Below are 18,219 nucleotides of genomic sequence, written 5' to 3'. Positions count from 1 at the left end.
GAAGGATCTAGCAACTGGACTTAGGCTTCTGCAAATGTGGAGACCCTTACTCTAAGTGGCATAAACTAAACTAGTGGAATCTGGAAACAGTGCTACATACCTGGGAAGTGGAATTCTTGGATGCTGCCTGGCATTTCATTTTAATGGAGAGCATTTTGCAGTTTACGTTCAATCAGTGAACAATGCACAAGTCAGAGAACAGGTCAGAAAAATCCTGCCACGTGATGACATTTGCCTCCCGCTCCGTAATGCACTGCTACCTGTCTTGATTTCAATCGCAGAAAAATAGAGACAAACCTCATGTTTATGGGCACATAGCTAAAAGAGAGCCCACAAAGACATTTGCATTCAACTCTATAGGGTACAAATGTTCAGAAATCTGCATTTAAGGTGGGGTCGCTTATTTAGGTTTGTTTGTTTATTTATTTTTTTAAACTCAGCCACTGGGTAAGACTAAATGCAGTAAGAACAGTTTGTTTCCATGTAAGAAGTGAGTTCCTCTGCACTTCTCTGCATGCACACGCAACACGAGCATATATTCTGTGCATCTACATACAATGCTGCTGGTGTTCTCCTTTTAAAAGGAGGAGTACAGCTCCTACAGGGAAGAGTGCGTGAAAGGAAAATCCATCAAGATCTTTTCCCCCTCACAAAATACATTAACAAAGGACAAGGGACAGGGCCACTTAACCAAAAGAGTGGTTGTGCTAACACACTAACCTGATCTCTTAAGTCTTGACTGCCAACAGGATTTGGGAAGAAAGAGATTGGGAACTCTGCCATGTTTTCTGCAGTCAAGTAATTCAGAAAGAAGAGATGGCCGGAGAGTTACAGTAGGATATGAGAAGCTGGGAACAACCTTACATTCCTGCAGAGCTACAGAAGGGAGATTAAAGACAGGCAAGGGAAGGAAAGAAAGGAGGAGTGCCCATACCTTCCACATAGCTGCACCATGCTGCTGGAAGGTAGCAGAATGGTCAGCAAGACGGCTGGGACAGCTGGAGCAGCCTCAGAGTAACACATGAGAAGCAATGCTGAAATGCTGCGATCCAGGCTTGTTCGTGGCAGTCCAAGCTGAAACGGGCGCTGGAGTAATTCCGGTAAATGAAGTCTCTCTCCAGTGCCAGTAATGAAGGCCTGTGACCCAGTGCTAAGAGACACTGGAACTGAGAGACGGCACAGAGCGCAGCCTAGAGCGCCGTGTAAATAAAGCACCATGGAAAACACAGGAAGCACAAAGCTAATGCTACCACGCCTGATCCTTCTGAGGCAGTTGTTGCTCATTAAAAAGAAAGAAGCTCAGGGCAGCGGAGACTGTTTCTCTCCTTTCCTAAGATCGACGAGCAATCTGAATTCCAGCACTGCACCACTGCTCCAGACGAGGTACTGCAACCGTCAGAAATGTACTGCTATCTCAGTTGTAAAACTCAGTCACACAACAGAACTGTCCTTAAAAAGTTCAGAGGACATTTCTGTGTGTGAATCAGACCAAAACCTCAGGAGCATCACACGTATGTCTGACACGAGAAAGACACTTTTACTTGCAAAACACCTCTTTATTGATTGAACTCGATCAACACAACATTGCTGCCAGATTCTTCTTCAGCAATGGCAAAGCTGCAGAAAAGCCTGAGGAGCAGACAGATCTGTTAACTGTATTAATAGGGGAGGCTTCTCTTGTGGACACAGAGGGAACCGAGGGAAAAGCAAAGGATCACAGAGTGGAAATCGATCCACTGCCATAATTACAGCGAATAAGGGTAAATATGAGAACTGCAAAGAAAAGGTGAAAGGAAGGGACACGTTATTTTGTCCTCAAGGATATTTCAAATAATTCCTCTTGCAATCCTAAATACTATGCCTATTATGCATGTTTAGACAGTAAATTATAGCTCTAGATTAGCTTTCTTGTTTCCCATTCTTTTCCTAGTTGGCTTTTCAAACATCACCTTTTCCCAGAAGTCTACCTTCTTCTCCTTCAGCTTTCTGGCTTTCCTTTGTCTTAGATTTATCTCCAAGCATTCTTCATTTAGATTACGCAATGGCCATTCAGCCAGGCCTTCCCCATTAGGATTCCTGTAAACAATAAGAAAGAAAGAGAAAAAGCCTGAAATTTGCAATTTAGCAATCCAGAAATCATCAAGAGAAGATTTCAGGGCCGCTGACGAACAAGATCAGCATAATTATTCTACAGGCAGTGGAACTGAGGTATGAGGAAGTGAAAGGATTTGCCTGCATCCTTCCAGGAAACCAGAAGCACAACCAATAAATCAATAAACAAACCCTTGTCTCCTGAGTGCCACTACAACTGAGGAAATGGGCCACGTCGTTTAGTTCCATAGATCTCATCCTTTGAGTCCTTTGTGGGACTGAAATTCTCTGCTCTGAGCATGACAAGGCAAAGGTTTCTTCATTCTGATACAAGAGGATGGAATTCCATGCTTCAAAGTTTCGGGAATATTCCCTTAGAATCAGTTACATGGATGACCAGATGTAAATACACCTCAACATATCACAAGGAATATCTGCTATTACAATGCTTTCCTTATAAATTTGAGAAAAAAGCAAGAGAAGTGTACAGCCTTCCCTAGTTGACCTCTAAGAGCAGGATATTATAAGTAATATTATAATAAGGATATTAAAAAGTAGATGCAAAATGTAAGCTAAATCAAAAGACTCTGGTAACAGATTAATTCATGCTTTTTACAGCACAGCTAGACTGCTCAAAGTTCACGGCAGTAAAAGGAAATAATTCAGCCTGCACAGACTTTGAAACAGACTATGAACTACTGTGAAAATGACAGTAATAAAAGAAGAGAAAGTGTAGAGAAAACTTGATATATCTCAAGGATGGAATTCATGCTTCAACCTTGCAAGAATGTTCCCTTAGATGCAGTTACACGTACGTTACACCTGCATGATGCATTAGTTGCACAACAGCACAGTCAAACATCCCTCTTGTTTGATGCCTTTGTTCCCCTCTATTTTTGATGTTTTAATGAAAAATACATAGCAGTGTAAGGTTTTTTTTACTTATATGCATTACGTTCATTATATACTTTATATGCAGCCCATGGCAATTCCAACTGGCTCAGTGTGGCTCAGGCTAGCCAAAAGATGGGACAACCATGCTTTAACCCAGTTTTTAAATCTTGATGCTGAAAATGAAACAGTGGAGTTCCAGCCTTACCCTAATGAACACAAGCTGGGACGCTCAGCAAAACAGACTGCAACCCGTTCTCTGCAGCCTGAAAGCCAGTCAGATTTCTCAGAAAAGAGGACGCATTACTTGAAATACCTCAAGCAAAGGGGAGGGGGAAGATTTCCTGCTGCTTTAGTACCCCACTCATCTCCCACTACAGCTTTAATCAATCAATTCAATCAATCATATAGAACTTCCTGTGCTTCAGAAACAGCACGCTGCATGTGATAAAGAAGGGAGAATACAGTAAAGTAATACCGAACAAATTCAAACGAGAGTAAGGGTTGTATTTTCATCTCACCGCTAATGTGTGCACTGTAATATGATGAAAATGGAAGCAGCAATACTGAATAATGCCAGTGCTGTCAGAGTATTTTATAAATGAATCCTGAGGTATAATTTCTTACCCTGTAGGCCTACGATAGCACATACACTTACAAGAAAAGCCAAACAAGTTAAATTTAGAGGCAGCCACTGTTCCAGCTTGCAGCTGAACGTTCTGCCTGTAGCTCCAGTATTTGAAACAGTTTACAGAACAGGAAAACACTTGTGATCCCACGGCTGGTTTGTGACGGATGCTCTTACCCTCACAGGAGGGCTGGAAGAATGACAACCAAGGACACTTTCAGTAAGGAAGAGCAGAAGAAACTGACAACATTCTGTGACACCTATGACATATTCAGTAAACATAACTTCTTGTACATTTCAATATATTTGCCAATATTCCATTGGATACCACAGAATCACAGAATGGCCTGGGTTGAAAGGGACCACAATGATCATCTAGTTTCAACCCCCCTGCTATGTGCAGGCTCACCTGGACCAGGCTTCCCAGACCCAAATCCAGCCTGGCCTTGAATGCCTCCAGGGATGGGGCATCCACAACCTCCTTGGGCAACCTGTTCCTGTGTGCCACCACCCTCTCTGGTCTGTTGGAACAAGAAAGACTTTTTTTCCCCCACATGCTTCATCATTGATTTTTAAAATCGGCTTTCTGACGAATTGCTGTAGACCTTACTTCAGACTGTAAAAGGAAAATGTATCCTCTGCAGCTCTCACAAATCTGTGTGCTCTCGCCTTCTTTCACTCCTCATCTGTTCTGTGAGCTGTACCCAAAACTCCATTTTGTCTTCTTTCAGTTTCTTTGCTGCCTTTTGTATGAGGTCTATTTCCAGGTATCTTTCATCCAGACCATACTGAGGCCAATGCACCAAGCCTTCCCCATTGGGATTTCTGGAAGCACAAAAATGAAAAGTTACCTCTCCATTTGTGCTCTGACTTCTCAACCCGAGGTCGTTTCAGAAGACTAACAGGAGCTCAGATTGCACGATTCTAGTACCTGAACAGATGGATGTTTTTATCAAAACGCTCATCACTGGAACAGCAAACACGTAATGATGTTTGCCCTTACTCGGGGATCTAATCCTCCACTGCAGATACAAATAGCTCTTGGATTTTGTTTGGGATTGCGTGTTCGTTTCCAGAGTTCTTCTTGCAATCGTTAAGAAGAGAAACTATTTGTTTCAGTACTTATCTTAAACTCTGCCACATTTACAGGAACTACCATGCTGCTGCTACGCTTCAGGCAGCACAGACAAAACTTGAGCTGCAGTTAGCGCTACGGATCTCACCCGTTTCTAGCAAAGTTAGTCCAGTACTTCATACAGTTCTGCTAAGTTTACTTTCTCCTTCCGTAGCATTCCCTGCAAAGTGAGAGAAGAAATGGCAATATTCAAAAATCAATAATCAAAAAACAGCAGTCCAATCAATCCCAATACACTGTAACCAGTTCAAAGGGGCTGTGGACAAGATCATCTCTAAGGGACCCTTCCAGTCCACACCATTCTATGAACCTACTTGTTACTCTGGGCTGTGGGAGTTCTATGTGAGCAGAGCAGATGAATTCATTAATGACAAGTAACTATTACCAAAAACAGAAAAAAACCCAGCTTATTTTGATTCCAGTGTTACTAAGCAAAATTCTATTCTGAAAGTCCTCAGGTGAGTGAAATTAATAACAATGTTGATTTTAAAAGAATTGTTTAGCAAGCACAGATACATCACCTGCTAAGAATGGCCTTCCAAAGACAAAGGCAATCTCACTTCCATGATCTGCTTTTACAAACTCTGGAACGACGCCTAAGACTGACATGGCTGAGCTTGGTCGATGTTGAAATTCATAGAAGTAGACTGGGTGGCCAGCATCTAACAGAAAATAAAATTGAACGCAAGAATGCTGGTATTGCAAATGACAGTCAACAATGATGATAAACTTTCACCAAAGCTAAATTGACAAAATCAAAACACTAGCAGATCTTCTGATAGCAAAGTGTGACGCATACATAACGTCCACAGACATGCGCAAGAATGGAAGACAACATTTGTTTGAATAGATGCTGAATTGGAAACTCACCTCTGTGGTACCTAGCCACTTCAATGGCAGAGAAAACAAACATGTGATCTCCTATTGCATCAAGAAGGGCATCTCGCACCTGAGCACGGCTCTCTGCTTTCCCAATGTATTCATTGAATACAAGATCAACAATGTGAGAAGAAACACCCTGGAATGAACAAGAAAGGTACTTTTCATAATGAGAACCCACCCTAAAAGGAGTAACAGTGTAAACTGAGAGTGCCACCTGCATGTCCCTGGCTGGACTCCAAACATCACCATCTTTCAGAAGAAATCCCCTGCTGCGTCCAAGCAGAGCTCACAGTTCACAGTGGTGCACCTTTACCTAGCATAGATGTTCTTTGGGAGAAGAGATTTGCAAGATCAAAAAGGATGCTCTCAAATGCCTTTAGATAAAGAGCAAGTGGTGATGCTAAGAGATGGATACGGTACTCTGTGGAAACTTCCTTCTGTGGAAACAACCCTCGTAAGAGAAATGAAATCCTGCTGGATTGCATAAGATCCATTTCTTGCTGCAGACGGCCATTACTTACTCCCTTTCAGAAAAACCCTGGGCTCTGCCATTCCCAGATTATGATAGATTCCTATGGCTCTACATGGCCCTTTACAAGTACTGGCTATGTTTATCAGCTTCTTAATTCTAACCTATTAATCTGCAATTTTTCAAGTTTCGTGGTTTCAGGAGAGCACAAAGCAACCAGAAAGCTGAGAGCTTTGTAAAACACAGGGAAGCAAAACCTCCCCTGTCTACATGCAGGTCTCCTGGTGCCATTTTAGGCATCCGCAGGTGAGCTTTCTATTCTCCATGTGAAGCTTTAGAAAGGCTCGTATGTTCTGTAGGTGCTGTGTCATATCTGCTGGTAGAACGCGTATCTTGGATAACCTAGTGTATCTTGAATGTCATGGGACCTGTGTTTAGCTGCCTGCATCGCTTCCGGATTTCCACTGCATTCCTTTTTGAAATGTGGGGCATGTAGGATAGAGATATGGAGTATCTTCCATGTTGATCCGTCACTATTAGCAAAACGAAATGTGAATATGGAATTATCCCTGTGAAGAAATAGCACTGGGTTATTTGGGAAATGGTCTCTCACCTCAAATGATAATACAAACGAGCTCTGTAATACTTGACGGGCAACTTCTTTGTCCAGTCCGTGTGTAAAATCAGGAAATTTCATTGCCTGTGTAACAGAGGGAATACACATTTATGAGGAAATCTTATATCCACAGATTTATATTAAAGAAAACCAAAACTATTTAAACTCTCTTACTTTAGGGAGTACCCATCCAAATTCACAGTTATTCACTCCTATTATGTATGGGACTGGATTGATTGCTTTTTCAGACAGTAATTGCCTGGGACTCTTTGGAAAAAATACACCATCCACACAGGCACTGATGAACACAGGATCCTGGAGAAAAACAAAGAAACAAAGTCAAGGCTTCAGCAAATGAACGCATCAAGTGAAAATATAAGAATAGTAGTATTCAAGCTCTCTTCCACAATCTATGTTTTGAATGCAAATTCAATGCAAAGATTAGCATTGTGTTTAAATACTTGTGAAATGTAGGTTATTGTTAATTTACATCTCCTCTTAGTTAGAAATGTCCTGGTACGAATGAATGGAGTGGTTAGAGAAAATCTAACTTCTACATTGGAACTGCAAAGTAACAGGAAAACCAGGATTGCGGTAAGAAATTTAGAGAAGGACATAGTTATGATGCTAAGTAATGTTCAGGCTCTCCAGGAGAAACTGTGACATCTCATACTCTTCTCTCCTCCCTTGACAGAATCTGACAGCGAGACACGTGTAGCTCAATGCTCATACAGAGTTAAAGAGAAGGAACCTGTTCACAATTCTCAGGTGAGGTATGGCATAGCTGCAATGTTGTCATATCCTGAAAACATAAAGAAGGGACAGATGTTAGATATTCTTCAAGTTCTCTTAATATTACAGGACATGTACAGCATGCTCTGTTATGATCAAATTTGAAAGGCCCCTCATATACAAGGTATAACTTCACCTACCATTTTTAGAGTTATCTGTTCTATCTCTTCCTCTGTTTTTCCTCTTAAGCATTCAACCAGAGCGGCAGAACTGGACTTTTCGCAGCCAGATGCAGCAGCAATTCTCTGCAATCAATATAAACGAGTCACATTCGCATTTACTAATTATCCGTATATTCCCATACATGGGCTCTATGTGCCTCTGAGTCTGGAGTCCAGAGTAGGAAGAGTGGAGGGGTGGAGGGGTGTCAAAATTTCTCAGGAAGGACCAAAGCCAGTAGCATTTCAGCTGTGAGACAGGAAGCTTTCATAACCCTTCATGTTGTGGGCTGAACAGAAAGACAAAACCTACTCCTCCAAAATATCTCCGTTCGCCAACAGACTGAATAAAGTTTTGTTCCTGTGGGCACATCAGGCACCAGGTGGGGGGGAAAGATGTCTGGTGCCATTTTCCTGTCAAAAACAGCAGCTCAACTTTTTCTGAAGACAGTATAGTCCTGTACATTTCATACTCATTCACTGCCTTCTGCCACTGTTTCCTCGGTCTTCTGCTTTCACTCAGACATCTGTGGATATTTGGGTATTTGGAAAGCAAAGTTTCACCCAGCGTGTATTACTGCAAACAGGAATCCTGTCTCTAATGAAGGTGGTTGAAATTCCAAAAGAAAAAAAGACCAAGATCCACATTTTTTGAATACACCATTTAAGACATTCAAGACTATCTCAAACATTAAATATGCCACAAAATACCCACCTGTGCTTCCTTCCCAGGCTTTTCAGTGAATAAAGTCCTAATTGTAGTACCACTCTCTGAAATGGCCTTGTGGAACAAGCCCTTTGCCAGTGGAGATAAGACCTGGAAAAAAGCAGCAGCATCCAGAAACAAGAACAGGCATTACTGGAAATGCATTCTATTCATGACACAGGGCTTCAATATCAGAAACTGCCTTTTTTGAAAAAAATGTCATCCGAGTGTTACTCTGTGGCCTCTGATCAGAGTTCTGCTGTGCAAAGGTCTCTGGCAGCATTAACAGGGATAAGTCCACGCCTGCCCTTCCCCTCCCATAAAGCTTTGCTTACAAGACTTCAGGGAACAACACTGCAAGCCAGGCATGAGTCAGGTACACATATGTCCAACAGACTGGCTGTGCTGCAGAAGGGGAAAATAAAAAAGCTCTAAGAGAGAAGTCGGGAGCAAACGGACATTCAAATTTGAAGAGGACAAACGACATCTGGGATTCTAAGCGACATCATCTGGGTACAAAAAGAACACTTTCCACAGCCAGAAGCTGCACTGTTATCAGCTGTGTATCAGACTGAGGTGATGTGTGCTTTACCCAAAAGCCACCCACGTTTTCTCACCGATTTTTCATTAACGTACTGAGAGTGATCGTGGACAGTGGGTTTCTTTCTCAAATAATAGACATTCATGCCTGTGGTGAACTTACCAGAGCAGATACACTGATTCCCCCTGCAGATTCACCACAGATGGTGACAGATCCCGGGTCTCCTCCAAAGTGTATGATATTTTCCTGAATCCACTGAAGAGCTGCCACTTGGTCCAAATACCCCCAGTTACCACGAGCATGCCTATCCCCAGTGCTAGAAAGAAAGAACAGACTTCTTTAAATGCCTGATGTAGAAAAAAACAAGACTCAGATAAATACAGTGTGCAGGACAAGGAATCAGCTGTGAAGGAGCCTCTCTGCGTAATTGAAAAAGAATTGGCTTGAAAAGGGTTGAGATCAGGCCAGCAATCAAGCCACAGCAGTCTCTGAAGCAGACCTGGGACTTGTAAGTTGCTCCCAACTGCTGCATGGGTAATTAAGAAACAGAGAGTTTATTTGCCAAAGCAAGTACTCTACAGGCCTTCCCACAAAGGATTTCCATGCATAACATTAGAAATGGTTTATCAAAATCGAAGACAGCCTATCTTACCTAAAGTATCCAGCTATACCCAATCTGTACTGAATTGCCACCACAACCACGTTGTCAAAGGCTGCTAATGCTGAGCCATCATAGGATGATGCTGCTCCAAGAACTAACGCACCTCCATGGATCCATACAAAGACCTGGAAGGGGAACAGGCAGAAACAGTTCAGCACAGGGAAGAGCTCCCTGTGGCACAGACTGAATACCCTTGTTTCTGCTGCTTCACTCATGAGTCCTTCAGGTTACATTTCACAAATGGTCAATGTCTTTCAGATTGGAGGCTGGCAGCCTCACAACACACACTGATTTCATTAAATACCTGAATTTTACCAGTGCCCTGCAGGAAATCAAACACTGCCTAAGTAAAAAACCAGTAAGATTTTATTTGTCAATCGTGAAAAACTGGGCCAGTAAGTCCACATACTGTACAGGTTGCAAGTTTGCAGTACAGTACTGTAATCCTCAGGAAGCTGTTAGAAGATTCAAGGTCAGCTCAATCTGTCACATCAAATCACAGAAGCCATCGAGCCTGCTAGAGGTTTTGTACTGATTTTCCTTACCGGCAGCTTCTCCTGTTTTTTTGTAGAAACAGGTGTATATATATTCAGGTATAAGCAATCTTCAGACATCTGGAAATGAACTACTTCCTTTCTATTAATATCAAGATCAGATTCAAACTGCTCTAATATATTCGGCTGTATACACCTGAAAAAATAAGAGAAATTACAATCAATGGAAATAACAAAATCTTCAGAGCTATAACGTGCAGCTTTTTTGAAAGTAGAAATCTCTGGTACGTTTCTCAATTGCTGGCAGCAGAAAACATACTGTAAAGTTTTAATTCTGAGTATGTTTTCATCCATTTGAGTTGCCATGACAAGGCCTGTCAAAAGGGGCCACAGTCCAGAGCAATTTGACACCAATCACAGTTTTGCATTTTTCAGAACATTACAGAAGTATAGTTGCAGATGGATACAGCTATAAATCACTTCAAATAAAATGCATAATAATTATTACGTAACTTCAATAGCTTTTTGTACTGCAGTTATTAGGGTAGAGTTAGCAAAGGAGGGCAGCAGCACAACTGGAGTTTCATACATGTCCTTACAACCACGTGACTCATCAGCATTTTATTCCAACGTTTCCTCAGCTTCTTTCTGTTTCTGCTTCTAAGCCAGGCAGCTGAAAGCATAACCAAGTGCTCGCAAAAGAGCACAGGTCTGTCATCAGGTCCATATTAGCTCAGTTACGATGCCTATTAGAGAGCACTCAATAAAACAGTAGCTTATGAAGATTTCTTCAGAAATGCATTCACTGTAGCAGATGTGAGAGTAGGTGAGACGACACCAAGGAGTTTATCTGTGTGGCTTTTGGTCAGCCTGCCTATCAGCGTCCCCAAACTGCAGGTAATATAAAGTCACGGAGAACATAAAAGCTTTTCTTCCTGCTTAACTTACATTGGTGGGTAGGAAGTGGCATCTCTGACACCTTGCCATGGCTCAGGAGGCTGGGGTTCCGAAAACCTCAGTGGTCCAACAGGAGGCTTAGCAAAAGGAAGTCCCAGAAAGACATTTACGCTCCTCTCAGCCGCATCAACTTTGATTTGGTATCCTCGGGCAGTGCCGTATTTGGTCACCACTTCTGGCTGCTCTGCTTTTTGCCCTGGGGGGTGCGTGCACAACATCACATCACGGATTGGTCTCCTAGTGAGCAACTGACAGCTTTCTAAGAGCTTTGCCTACCTGAATGCGCACCTGCTCTTGGTTTCAATAACTCCTTTTCAAACACAAGCCTTCAACAAACGCTAATCGCTAGAGCTGACTGAAGTTCAGCCTCCATTCTGATAGTGCTCCCAGCTATGATCTCCCTCAGCTACACCGTGCCTGCAGCATATAACGTGCTTACTCTCCACACCCATCAGTGACCGGGTGAGGATTGTTGTTACTTAAAAGTCCACCGGATTGCCCTCATAAAGAAAAGGCATTTCCTGATTTAGGAAAGGATCTGTGAGTGCACAAAACACACTTGGGAATCTGGGTAGACCCTACAGACAAACAGAAAACACCTTCTACCATACCTGAAAACAGTCAGGCACGCATGCACAAATGGCGCAAACATTCAGGTAAGATTTACTGTAATCTCAGAGCGAAATGTATCAGAGTCAAACAACAAACATGGCATATTGGAGTCTCTGACTCAGCAGACAAAATATTGCAATAGGAATTTAGTTTTGCTAGCTGCACGTGAAAAAAAAACGCGACAAATGCCTGAAAGCAGACCAGAGAAAGAAACAAAGGGCTCTTTGCTGTTCAGACCTCAGCTCTGTGCAGCTGGGTTGGGACTTCAGGCCTCCTTTGAGCTGGGACTCCCACGGGTAAGCAAACTGCACACGCACTCTAACTCCTCGCAGCAGGCAACAGTGAAAAACATTTTGGAAGCTTACCAGTAGCTACGAGTGCTGTGAGCCCGGCGGTGAGGATCAAGGACAGCAGCATGTTCTTCTCAGTTGCCACTCTGCAGCCTACTCACACCCTGATCGACTCTGTGCGCTGCCTTTATACTCTGTCAGTAAAGCTGTTGCGCAATGCAAACAGGGATAAGGAAAGCAGTGCTCAAGCTGTGAACCGAATCGGCCGGGACCAGCCTTGAACAACTGTCATGACAGCATGGCACTGCTCCAAGGGGAGCGTAATGCCACTTATCTGTACATGGGAACAGGGGAACCTTGGGCTGTGCAGAACGGCCCCACAAGTCTCACACCAGCTGCCCAGGGCTCCTTATAACTGCTCCTCACAGAACTTCACGCAGCAGGGATTTGCTTAAAGAAGCACTGCAAGCAGTCCTCAGAACACCAGCAGATTCTTCCTGCTGCAGAACCGTTACCATTGCCGTCTTTAACAATTAAGTCAGCACTTACTTTCACTACACAGAGAACAAACCCGGAAAACTCTCCTCCTCATGCACACTTTTTGACAAAAGCAGTACAGGAAAGATCCTAGCTTTTCCTGCAGGGTCAACGCTCCACCCGCCACTCAGTCCTGTGCATTCAGAAATGTTTGGCTGGTATCTCACCATACACGAGTTTTGCAACAGCTAAGACAGGCTTTCTCCACAACTGCAGTACAGGAGCCGTATGCAACTATTTGAGTGGTAGGAACGCTTTTAATCCCACTGAAACATCAGGAGGCTTTACTTCCAGGAGAACTCGCATCGATCAGTAAGAAATGCTGAAGAGAAGTAGATTGCCATTCTGTAACTAGGTGGCCGTGTTTGATTTTTGTTTCCAGGCTCTGACTCTTTTCCTGGCTCTTTTTTTTTCTCTTTTTTCTCCTTTTTTCTCTTTCTCTTTTTTTTCGGCCAGTGTCAATAGATCTTTCCCTTGTAAGCCTGTTTTGTAATCACATGTCATGAAAATAATTCTCAGTTGTCAGAGACAGCATTTCTGTAATTATTTTAGTGACTCACTTTTTTTCAGCTCTGTGTGCCCCAAATCCAGTATTAGAGTAGTTCTACACAATGTATTAAGCACACAGTAGTCCCGTCAGAGCTAAAGCTCTATTCATATATTCAGAAAAGATGCCTTACTCCACACCCAACTCATGTGGGCAAACGTGGGAAACTAAACTGGAACGCTCAGGGAGTGACTGGGCACAGTTCCCCTTCATTCACTGTTCTGCCTTTCAAGCTTTACTCTTCCACCTTTCTCTGCTGCACTCCCTTTTTTCTGCTCATGTGCACATTCTGCAAAATGTCTGAACCCCTACCCCATTTTCATCCCATCCATAAAGAAGATGATATCCAACTTGAAGGCCAAAGGTAGCTGCCATGCTGAAATTACTCCTTGTGCAAACGCTATCTGTGCACTCTGCTGATCTCACTCACGTAATAAAATAAACAGATTGGACCTAGATCTTTACCACCTTGGCTACCAAGCCTACCAGGCCGAAGGATCTAGCAACTGGACTTAGGCTTCTGCAAATGTGGAGACCCTTACTCTAAGTGGCATAAACTAAACTAGTGGAATCTGGAAACAGTGCTACATACCTGGGAAGTGGAATTCTTGGATGCTGCCTGGCATTTCATTTTAATGGAGAGCATTTTGCAGTTTACGTTCAATCAGTGAACAATGCACAAGTCAGAGAACAGGTCAGAAAAATCCTGCCACGTGATGACATTTGCCTCCCGCTCCGTAATGCACTGCTACCTGTCTTGATTTCAATCGCAGAAAAATAGAGACAAACCTCATGTTTATGGGCACATAGCTAAAAGAGAGCCCACAAAGACATTTGCATTCAACTCTATAGGGTACAAATGTTCAGAAATCTGCATTTAAGGTGGGGTCGCTTATTTAGGTTTGTTTGTTTATTTATTTTTTTAAACTCAGCCACTGGGTAAGACTAAATGCAGTAAGAACAGTTTGTTTCCATGTAAGAAGTGAGTTCCTCTGCACTTCTCTGCATGCACACGCAACACGAGCATATATTCTGTGCATCTACATACAATGCTGCTGGTGTTCTCCTTTTAAAAGGAGGAGTACAGCTCCTACAGGGAAGAGTGCGTGAAAGGAAAATCCATCAAGATCTTTTCCCCCTCACAAAATACATTAACAAAGGACAAGGGACAGGGCCACTTAACCAAAAGAGTGGTTGTGCTAACACACTAACCTGATCTCTTAAGTCTTGACTGCCAACAGGATTTGGGAAGAAAGAGATTGGGAACTCTGCCATGTTTTCTGCAGTCAAGTAATTCAGAAAGAAGAGATGGCCGGAGAGTTACAGTAGGATATGAGAAGCTGGGAACAACCTTACATTCCTGCAGAGCTACAGAAGGGAGATTAAAGACAGGCAAGGGAAGGAAAGAAAGGAGGAGTGCCCATACCTTCCACATAGCTGCACCATGCTGCTGGAAGGTAGCAGAATGGTCAGCAAGACGGCTGGGACAGCTGGAGCAGCCTCAGAGTAACACATGAGAAGCAATGCTGAAATGCTGCGATCCAGGCTTGTTCGTGGCAGTCCAAGCTGAAACGGGCGCTGGAGTAATTCCGGTAAATGAAGTCTCTCTCCAGTGCCAGTAATGAAGGCCTGTGACCCAGTGCTAAGAGACACTGGAACTGAGAGACGGCACAGAGCGCAGCCTAGAGCGCCGTGTAAATAAAGCACCATGGAAAACACAGGAAGCACAAAGCTAATGCTACCACGCCTGATCCTTCTGAGGCAGTTGTTGCTCATTAAAAAGAAAGAAGCTCAGGGCAGCGGAGACTGTTTCTCTCCTTTCCTAAGATCGACGAGCAATCTGAATTCCAGCACTGCACCACTGCTCCAGACGAGGTACTGCAACCGTCAGAAATGTACTGCTATCTCAGTTGTAAAACTCAGTCACACAACAGAACTGTCCTTAAAAAGTTCAGAGGACATTTCTGTGTGTGAATCAGACCAAAACCTCAGGAGCATCACACGTATGTCTGACACGAGAAAGACACTTTTACTTGCAAAACACCTCTTTATTGATTGAACTCGATCAACACAACATTGCTGCCAGATTCTTCTTCAGCAATGGCAAAGCTGCAGAAAAGCCTGAGGAGCAGACAGATCTGTTAACTGTATTAATAGGGGAGGCTTCTCTTGTGGACACAGAGGGAACCGAGGGAAAAGCAAAGGATCACAGAGTGGAAATCGATCCACTGCCATAATTACAGCGAATAAGGGTAAATATGAGAACTGCAAAGAAAAGGTGAAAGGAAGGGACACGTTATTTTGTCCTCAAGGATATTTCAAATAATTCCTCTTGCAATCCTAAATACTATGCCTATTATGCATGTTTAGACAGTAAATTATAGCTCTAGATTAGCTTTCTTGTTTCCCATTCTTTTCCTAGTTGGCTTTTCAAACATCACCTTTTCCCAGAAGTCTACCTTCTTCTCCTTCAGCTTTCTGGCTTTCCTTTGTCTTAGATTTATCTCCAAGCATTCTTCATTTAGATTACGCAATGGCCATTCAGCCAGGCCTTCCCCATTAGGATTCCTGTAAACAATAAGAAAGAAAGAGAAAAAGCCTGAAATTTGCAATTTAGCAATCCAGAAATCATCAAGAGAAGATTTCAGGGCCGCTGACGAACAAGATCAGCATAATTATTCTACAGGCAGTGGAACTGAGGTACGAGGAAGTGAAAGGATTTGCCTGCATCCTTCCAGGAAACCAGAAGCACAACCAATAAATCAATAAACAAACCCTTGTCTCCTGAGTGCCACTACAACTGAGGAAATGGGCCACGTCGTTTAGTTCCATAGATCTCATCCTTTGAGTCCTTTGTGGGACTGAAATTCTCTGCTCTGAGCATGACAAGGCAAAGGTTTCTTCATTCTGATACAAGAGGATGGAATTCCATGCTTCAAAGTTTCGGGAATATTCCCTTAGAGACAGTTACATGGATGACCAGATGTAAATACACCTCAACATATCACAAGGAATATCTGCTATTACAATGCTTTCCTTATAAATTTGAGAAAAAAGCAAGAGAAGTGTACAGCCTTCCCTAGTTGACCTCTAAGAGCAGGATATTATAAGTAATATTATAATAAGGATATTAAAAAGTAGATGCAAAATGTAAGCTAAATCAAAAGACTCTGGTAACAGATTAATTCATGCTTTTTACAGCACAGCTAGACTGCTCAAAGTTCACGGCAGTAAAAGGAAATAATTCAGCCTGCACAGACTTTGAAACAGACTATGAACTACTGTGAAAATGACAGTAATAAAAGAAGAGAAAGTGTAGAGAAATCTTGATATATCTCAAGGATGGAATTCATGCTTCAACCTTGCAAGAATGTTCCCTTAGATGCAGTTACACGTACGTTACACCTGCATGATGCATTAGTTGCACAACAGCACAGTCAAACATCCCTCTTGTTTGATGCCTTTGTTCCCCTCTATTTTTGATGTTTTAATGAAAAATACATAGCAGTGTAAGGTTTTTTTTACTTATATGCATTACGTTCATTATATACTTTATATGCAGCCCATGGCAATTCCAACTGGCTCAGTGTGGCTCAGGCTAGCCAAAAGATGGGACAACCATGCTTTAACCCAGTTTTTAAATCTTGATGCTGAAAATGAAACAGTGGAGTTCCAGCCTTACCCTAATGAACACAAGCTGGGACGCTCAGCAAAACAGACTGCAACCCGTTCTCTGCAGCCTGAAAGCCAGTCAGATTTCTCAGAAAAGAGGACGCATTACTTGAAATACCTCAAGCAAAGGGGAGGGGGAAGATTTCCTGCTGCTTTAGTACCCCACTCATCTCCCACTACAGCTTTAATCAATCAATTCAATCAATCATATAGAACTTCCTGTGCTTCAGAAACAGCACGCTGCATGTGATAAAGAAGGGAGAATACAGTAAAGTAATACCGAACAAATTCAAACGAGAGTAAGGGTTGTATTTTCATCTCACCGCTAATGTGTGCACTGTAATATGATGAAAATGGAAGCAGCAATACTGAATAATGCCAGTGCTGTCAGAGTATTTTATAAATGAATCCTGAGGTATAATTTCTTACCCTGTAGGCCTACGATAGCACATACACTTACAAGAAAAGCCAAACAAGTTAAATTTAGAGGCAGCCACTGTTCCAGCTTGCAGCTGAACGTTCTGCCTGTAGCTCCAGTATTTGAAACAGTTTACAGAACAGGAAAACACTTGTGATCCCACGGCTGGTTTGTGACGGATGCTCTTACCCTCACAGGAGGGCTGGAAGAATGACAACCAAGGACACTTTCAGTAAGGAAGAGCAGAAGAAACTGACAACATTCTGTGACACCTATGACATATTCAGTAAACATAACTTCTTATACATTTCAATATATTTGCCAATATTCCCTTGGATACCACAGAATCACAGAATGGCCTGGGTTGAAAGGGACCACAATGATCATCTAGTTTCAACCCCCCTGCTATGTGCAGGCTCACCTGGACCAGGCTTCCCAGACCCAAATCCAGCCTGGCCTTGAATGCCTCCAGGGATGGGGCATCCACAACCTCCTTGGGCAACCTGTTCCTGTGTGCCACCACCCTCTCTGGTCTGTTGGAACAAGAAAGACTTTTTTTCCCCCACATGCTTCATCATTGATTTTTAAAATCGGCTTTCTGACGAATTGCTGTAGACCTTACTTCAGACTGTAAAAGGAAAATGTATCCTCTGCAGCTCTCACAAATCTGTGTGCTCTCGCCTTCTTTCACTCCTCATCTGTTCTGTGAGCTGTACCCAAAACTCCATTTTGTCTTCTTTCAGTTTCTTTGCTGCCTTTTGTATGAGGTCTATTTCCAGGTATCTTTCATCCAGACCATACTGAGGCCAATGCACCAAGCCTTCCCCATTGGGATTTCTGGAAGCACAAAAATGAAAAGTTACCTCTCCATTTGTGCTCTGACTTCTCAACCCGAGGTCGTTTCAGAAGACTAACAGGAGCTCAGATTGCACGATTCTAGTACCTGAACAGATGGATGTTTTTATCAAAACGCTCATCACTGGAACAGCAAACACGTAATGATGTTTGCCCTTACTCGGGGATCTAATCCTCCACTGCAGATACAAATAGCTCTTGGATTTTGTTTGGGATTGCGTGTTCGTTTCCAGAGTTCTTCTTGCAATCGTTAAGAAGAGAAACTAT

At 42.8% G+C, this 18,219-nt stretch overlaps 1 protein-coding gene and 1 pseudogene across 2 annotated transcripts in view; both read right to left on the bottom strand.

The window, feature by feature from the left end:
* Positions 1-4,257: 4,257 nt before the first annotated feature.
* LOC306950908 (fatty acyl-CoA hydrolase precursor, medium chain-like) lies at positions 4,258-12,441 on the bottom strand (annotated as a pseudogene). Its single transcript has 15 exons — positions 12,350-12,441; positions 11,999-12,069; positions 11,013-11,217; positions 10,116-10,260; positions 9,562-9,695; positions 9,072-9,225; positions 8,378-8,479; positions 7,645-7,749; positions 7,464-7,514; positions 6,887-7,027; positions 6,710-6,796; positions 5,616-5,763; positions 5,267-5,407; positions 4,834-4,905; positions 4,258-4,435 (listed from the first exon to the last, which is right to left on the bottom strand). The product of its transcript is annotated as a fatty acyl-CoA hydrolase precursor, medium chain-like (transcript).
* A 2,944-nt stretch (positions 12,442-15,385) lies between these two features.
* Positions 15,386-18,219, bottom strand: part of LOC306950907 (uncharacterized protein) — a gene marked incomplete at both ends in the record, with an annotated part of 36,641 nt that continues 33,807 nt past the window's right edge. Inside the window, one exon of the mRNA XM_079541304.1 lies at positions 15,386-15,575. Within this exon, the coding sequence (XP_079397430.1) occupies positions 15,386-15,575 (190 nt within the window). The remainder of the gene's footprint in view (positions 15,576-18,219) is intronic.

This window comes from Tetrao urogallus, assembly GCF_951394365.1.
Source record: "Tetrao urogallus genome assembly, chromosome: 12".
Classification (NCBI taxonomy): Eukaryota; Metazoa; Chordata; class Aves; order Galliformes; family Phasianidae; genus Tetrao; species Tetrao urogallus.
The sequence above is the reverse complement of the archived record's forward strand: the minus strand, read 5'-3'. Positions and strand labels throughout refer to the sequence as shown.